This window comes from Fukomys damarensis, unplaced genomic scaffold (assembly GCF_012274545.1).
Source record: "Fukomys damarensis isolate Sample0158 unplaced genomic scaffold, DMR_v1.0_HiC HiC_scaffold_8, whole genome shotgun sequence".
Taxonomy (NCBI): domain Eukaryota; kingdom Metazoa; phylum Chordata; class Mammalia; order Rodentia; family Bathyergidae; genus Fukomys; species Fukomys damarensis.
Genome location: NW_022900920.1, coordinates 6,069,280 through 6,075,848, shown reverse-complemented (window position 1 = coordinate 6,075,848; position 6,569 = coordinate 6,069,280). Strand labels below are relative to the sequence as shown.

At 40.8% G+C, this 6,569-nt stretch overlaps 1 protein-coding gene across 8 annotated transcripts in view; it reads right to left on the bottom strand.

The window, feature by feature from the left end:
• Cfap46 (cilia and flagella associated protein 46) overlaps positions 1–6,569 on the bottom strand; it is a 126,267-nt gene that overhangs the window by 109,543 nt on the left and 10,155 nt on the right. For all 8 annotated transcript variants that reach the window (XM_010620294.3, XM_010620301.3, XM_010620286.3 and 5 more), the window contains exon 10: positions 1,029–1,127. In XM_010620294.3, the coding sequence (XP_010618596.1) occupies positions 1,029–1,127 (99 nt within the window). The remainder of the gene's footprint in view (positions 1–1,028; positions 1,128–6,569) is intronic.

Here is a 6,569-nt window from a genome sequence, read left to right as displayed (position 1 = left end):
AAACAAACAAAAAAAAAAAAAACGCTTACTTATACAAAGGAGAAAAAAAATTCATCAGGCAGTGATGACTACTGACAAGCAGCCATGGCAGATGTGGGGGTCAGGGAAGTCCCTCTGCTCTGTGGTGCATACGCAGCTCAGACAGAGCTGGTTCCTCCATGCCCAGCTGTGGCCTTGACAGGTAGCTTCCCCATGGACACAGAAGAGGGGCAGGCACAGGGGGCTGGTGCAAGTTTTCTCTAAGGCAACCCCAGGTGCGTTGCCTTGGGCCACATCAGTGCTGCTGGACTTCATGTGCTGCAATTCTGTTGCAATGGACTCTTGTTCTTTTTTAGGAAAAAACAAACCTTGTGAAGTTCTTATTGAAGAATAGTCTGATGATTTCTGCCAGTAGCTGCTATTCCACTTACGCAGTAGATAAGAAACTTGCATAGAATTTACAGGGTTTGTAATTCACTCTCACAAAGGAAGCTGCCTGTGGAACGACCAGACCGAAGCACTCCAGATGATCCTTGGGTTCCAGATAGCACATGAGGAACTAAGAGTGGCACCTGCCTTTCTCAAGCCTCGCCACTGGGATGGCCTTCCGGACTGGAAAGAACCCTCACAAGGACTTGGGAACCTGAGGCTGTTGCCCCAGGACAAGTGTTTCCAGCACTGGGGGATGAGCGCGGCCCAAGGATAGGCATGTCCCAGCCCCAATGTACCAGTGAGGATGAGGTGGCCCTGGGGGCCATGCAGAGCCATGCCAGGGAAGAGGACGAGTAGCTCTGGTGCCCCAGGCACTGTGTATATTCGGGTGCTCCTACAAAGGAGGCTGAGTCTTCACCCCTTTATGGTGAGGAGGTGGAGTCACAGCTGGCCTGCCCTGCCGTCTTCAGTGCCAGGCAGAGCTGGGTGGATTCAGCAGTGGGGTCCAAGTCATGGCCTCAGTGCCCTCAAACCTGGCATAAACTCAATGTCCCCCTTGTCCCAGTGAACCTGCAGAAGAATAGGTTACGTGTCAGGTCTCCTGTTTAAGGTTTTACCTCAACGGCTCCTCTGATGTAGACTCTAATTTTATTTTCAAGCCTTGAAACTTCTAATTCACACTCCAGACATTCAATTTCAATCAGCTTCCCAGGATCCTGTAGATACAGTTTTTGCACATATAGAGATTTTTAATGAAAGCAATCATTTAACTTAAAAGACCATTTAAAAACATCATTAATATAGCAGGTTGAAACTCAGCAAATAAAAATCATAAGACAAAACAAAGTTGCATAAGAAAAATTTAACTGTTTCCAAAGATGCATAAGTTTTAAGTACAAAAGCTAAAAAGTACACTGTTTTTACCTTTTTAATAGAGGGGGGGAAGCTCATTAATTTCAGTAGACTTTGTAGTTTTAAATAATTAAATCAACTTTAGATGCACTTCCTCCTATGAAATTTATCTTACCTATTTTATTTACTTCTTCCCTGGAGTTCAAATAAAGAGGCTGTACTCGGAGGCGAGATGTTAGACAGCACAAACTCTGGGACTTGTCATAGGCTGGGGGCCCCTATCCTTGAGTCTCCAAGCCAACCTCAGCTGAGGGGGTGGGGTGTGTGTGTGTGTGTGTGTGTGACATCCAACGGCAGTTGTTTATGGGTAGGAGCATGGTCAGGGGTATTTTCTTGTGCCCTTAAAATTCTTCCTAGTTTTTCATTGTTAAAGAGGTACCACTGTAGTTTTGAAATAACAATGAAGCATTTTAAAGCACACAGGAGGCATCTGTGTGTCCTGGTCACAAGAAGGCTCTTGCATAGTTAGTGATAAACTTATTACCACATTGTTATTGGCAGTTTTTGTTGACTTTTTTTTTTGGTCATTCACTTTTTAAATAGCTCCATTAAAGTCTAACAGAAATACAGTAAATTGCAAATATTGAAAGCACAAACTTCAACATGGAAATGTAAATTTTTAAAAAATCAAACACTTTATTTCCACGTAACAAGTGCAAAAACCTCTCAAACACTTTTATGAAACAACAAATGCAGTTATGAAGTCACTATATACTACTCAAACACCCAAAGGTCATCAGCTTAATGGTGGATCCAAACATCTCCAGACATTTTTCAAAGCTACCTTTGGTTTCTGGAAAAACCAGTATGGAAGTCAATATATAGTGAACACATTGAACATTTGTTTCTAGGACGTTTTGACGTATGTATGAACCGAGGAAACCCTCATGCGGCAAGGTCCTCAGGCTGGTCCTCCCAACTGTTGATCTACACAGCTTCATTGACATGGAACGAGTGAAGGCATCTCACAGAACTGGAGTCACACAGGGTCCTCTTCTTTTCCTATGTCTCCCACTCACATCATTACAGATTCATCCACGTTGCAGCTTCTGTCTCTAGTTCACGTCTGTTTCTGCTCAGACGTCTTCAGTTGCATTGCATGTCACTACTGGATAATCTGTTTACCTATTAATGTTCGACTGAGTTGTTACCCATCTTCTGCCATTGCATATGAAACTGAACAACCTGTATTTGTATGAACGAGGGCTTTCCTTTGCCCTGGTTAAAGGCAGCTCCTTGTTCCTTGGGGCAGAATGCCTGGGTCTTAGGCAAGTGTGCACTCAATTTTTCACATAACTTCTAAACTGTTTGTCAAGGTTATATTTTACACCCCTCCAGCAGGGTGAGGGTGCCAGTCTCTCCACATCCTCTACGGCACTTGGTGTAGCAAGTCTTTTAATTTCAGTCATTCCAATAGTTTGTGGTGAATAACTCTACATCATTCTGTATGTGTGAGCTTTCCTATTTTTTTACCATCCATATATCTTCAAATGTACTAACACAAAGTTGTTCATCATACCCTCTTTTTCTTCTTAATAGTTCTAGAATCTGAAGTGATTTCCTAACTCTAGAGTTCCTAATATCTCCTCTGTCTCTCCCTCTCCCCTGCTTCTCCCCCCCCATCCCTGATCAGTCTGAGAAGGGGTTTATTAATTCTATTCTTAGAAAAATCTTCTTCTGGTGTCATCATTTTTATCATTTCTGTTTCCTGCCTTTCGGTTTTGATACACAGTGCCCACATGTTTCTGCTTACTTTGGATTTCATTTTATTTTCCCTTTTAGTTTCTTAAGATGGGACCTGAGGTCATAGATTCTTGTAAACACTGCGTCAGCAGCATCCCCCAAATTTTGATGTGCATTTTCATTTTCATTCAGCTTAAAATACCTTCTAATTTTCATTTTGAAGTTTTCTTTAACTCATGGATTATTTAGAAATGTTTAGTTGAGTTTCCAAATATTTAAGAGTTTTCAGGATCTTTTGTTTTTGATTTAAAATTTAATTCCATTGCGGTCAGTGAATAATCTGATTAGAATATTTTTAAATGTATGTAGTTTTTAGTCTAGATTATAGTCTGTCTTGCTCTGTGTATTTGAGAGGCGTATACATTCCTCTGTTTGGGTATGTGCTTTATAGCTGTCACAGGTCAAATTGACCAAGTCTTTTATATCTTTGCTTATTCTCTGTCTAGCTATTTTATTGATTAATCAGAGCAGAGTGCTGAAAATGCTAGTTTTGATTTTGGATTTTGTCTATTTGTCCTCACAGTTCTACCAATTTTTTGTGTCATGTATTTAAAAATATTATAGGTACAAAAACTTTGAGGATCATTCCTTCTTCTATTTTAAAGTGATGCTATCACCATTGTTTAAAAAAAATCAGACACTCTGTGTAGTATAAATGTAGTCACTCCAGCTTTTTCCCCCCCATAGTGTCAGAGAGTGTTGTGTATTTATCATGTGTCAGCATGAGCAATGCATGTGTGTGTTTTGTGTGACCAGGTGTATGTGTTAACCTGAACAAGGGGTACATGTATTAGTGTGAGCACAGTGTGTGTAAACTAACATAAGCAGGGGTACATGTACTAGTGTCTGCATAGTATTCCTTCACACCCTTTAGCTTTCAGTCACTCTATCTCACCCTGAAAATGGGTTTTGTGCACACATCTGCTTTTTCCCAATGTGATAGTGTTTGCCTTTTAATTGGAATATCTAGACCTTTATGTTGAACATGATTACAACACGACTGGATTCAATCCACTATACCCTATTGACAGTATATCATCTATTTTCTATCTGTTCCATCTTTCATTTATTATTTGTCTCATTTTCAGTCTTATGTTAAATTAACTGATTATCTTCTTTGGTTCCATTGTATCTTCTTTCTTAGTTTCCTAGCTACATCTCTAGTGGTCCTCTAATGGCTGCTTCAAGGTATGGAGAGTACGTTGTCCATCTATCAGAATCTACCATGAAGCGGTACTGTTCCAAGCACAGCTAAATGCACCCCTTCAGCATGTAGGCAGCATGAAAACTTATCACCTACACACCACCTCTCCTCTCCTGCTATTCTGCTCCTGTTGTCATGCACCCTATTCTACGTGTCGGAATCCCACAGAGTATCCTCACTGTGTTTGGTTAAATAATGATCTTTTGCTGCTCTCCACTGCACTTGTAGACCCAAATTTCCGTGGATACATCTTCCTCTTGCGCAAATAATTTCTTTTACAGTCTTGGGAAGTGTAGGTCAAACTCTTTCAGCTTCTCTACATTTTAATAAATTTTAAGAACTTTTCCTTTTGGTTTTGTAGGATTTCTCTGGGTGTAGAATTTACACTGATTGGCTTTAATTCTTGTGTCTTAAAGATCTTTGGTTTTACTGCTCCCAGCAAGAAGCCTCCTGTCCTTCTTTAGTTCCGAGTACAAGATGCCTTTTCTCCCCAACTTTTCAAATTTAGCATTTTTGACTGTTATGTCTTCAAAGATTTTTCCTGTTTCCTCTCTCACCTCTCCTTTAGGGATCCCACTGCATGTTTATCACGCTGCTGGAAGTTTTCCTCACTCACAAGGCTCCAAGTATTCTTCTAAGCATTTCTTCTCTGTTTCATTTTGGGGAATTTCCACTGTTCTATCTTCAGGCTTGTTCATCTTTCTGCTAAAATGTCTAATCTTCTTTAAATTCTATCCAGTAAATTCCACCTGGTACAACGTAGTTTTCATCTCTAGAAGTTCATTTTGGGCATTTCATGTATCATCTTTGTTTCTGTTTAACATAAAATTTCCATCTTTTTTTTTCTACTTTCTTGAACATCTTGGATACAAGTATAACAATTGTTTTAATTTCTGCTAATGTCAACTAATCTTATCACCTGTGCCATTTCTTGGTTTTGACTGGGTATTCTCATGAGGGACCATATTTTTCTACCTCTATATGTGTCTGGTAATTTTCTATTGGATACCAGACATCTCTACCCTGGACTCCAGAATACTGAGGTTTTCTACAGTGACAAATGGGATCAGGACTACTCTTTTCCCTGAGTAACTTAAGTGGAGTGTTCCTTTCTCTCATTTCACCAAGTGGTAATTATTTTCTTGGCTTAGGTAGTTTCCTCACACACATGTGGTCAGCCCTCTCCTGAAGACTCGAGGCCACTTGCAGACCCCAGAGCTCTGATCTTGTGTTGCTCACTCCTCTCTGGACCTCTGCTCTGTGACTTGTAGTTGTCTTCTCCTCTGGTCAGCAGGCAGACCATCAACCTCCACTTTGGGTCTCTCACCTACTATAGCCCACAAGATCCAGGCAGTCAGCCATCACAGGACTTGCCCTATTTGTTTTTACCTTTCCAATTTTATTTTCCTTCATTATCTACAGTTCAGTGCCTTGAAAAATCACAGATACCCACATTTTTGTTTGCTTTTAGCTGCTTCAGGCCTGAGGGTCAGTGTGGATTCTTTAGGCGCTCTGGGCCAGAGGCAGGAATCCACACATTGTCTCTTTACTGTGTACCACTTATACACAACTTACCCCTTTGGGTAAATACTTGTGTCCCACAATCACGTAGAACTGTAGGGAAGATTGGGGGACAGGCAGGGAAAGTTAAAGGGTCTCAGTGAGGTTTTTGACAAATAAAAAGTTGAACCCCTGCGAGAGAGAAAGAGAGAGAGAGAGTAGCTAAGAAAAACAGAGAGCTGATAAGGCTGCCTGGCCTAGCTTACTTCATGCTAAGGCTCAATTTTCTCCTCCTTCCATCTCCAATTAAACACAGGAAGATAAAAAAGTGGGGAGGGAGGCTATATTACAAAAACTTACTTCATACATAAAATACAGTGGACTCTCAAGTTATGACCAGCCTGACATACAAACAAATTGGGTTACAACCAGAATGTTAGTTTGAACTTACAGCTAAAGTCTAGACTTATGACTCAAATGCTGGCTGCTTGTGCTTCCAGATGGTGTTAGATACAGATTTACCCTTAAAGAGTTCTGGAAGGAACATTATGGCATCCTTTCTTGTATGGGGTTAATTGAGAAATCCTGGGCCAAAGTCTCTCTAAGGCCACTGAGATCTGCCTGTACACAGGAGAGAGATTTTAAAGGCTGTGTGGAGGAACTCAAGCCTTCAGCTGACCAATTTGAGTTGCAACCAGTGAGAAGGAACTGAGTATGTAAGTCAAGGGTGCACTGTATGCACTAACAACCTAGACACTTGCACACCGATATATGTGTGTGTGTATATATACATGTATAT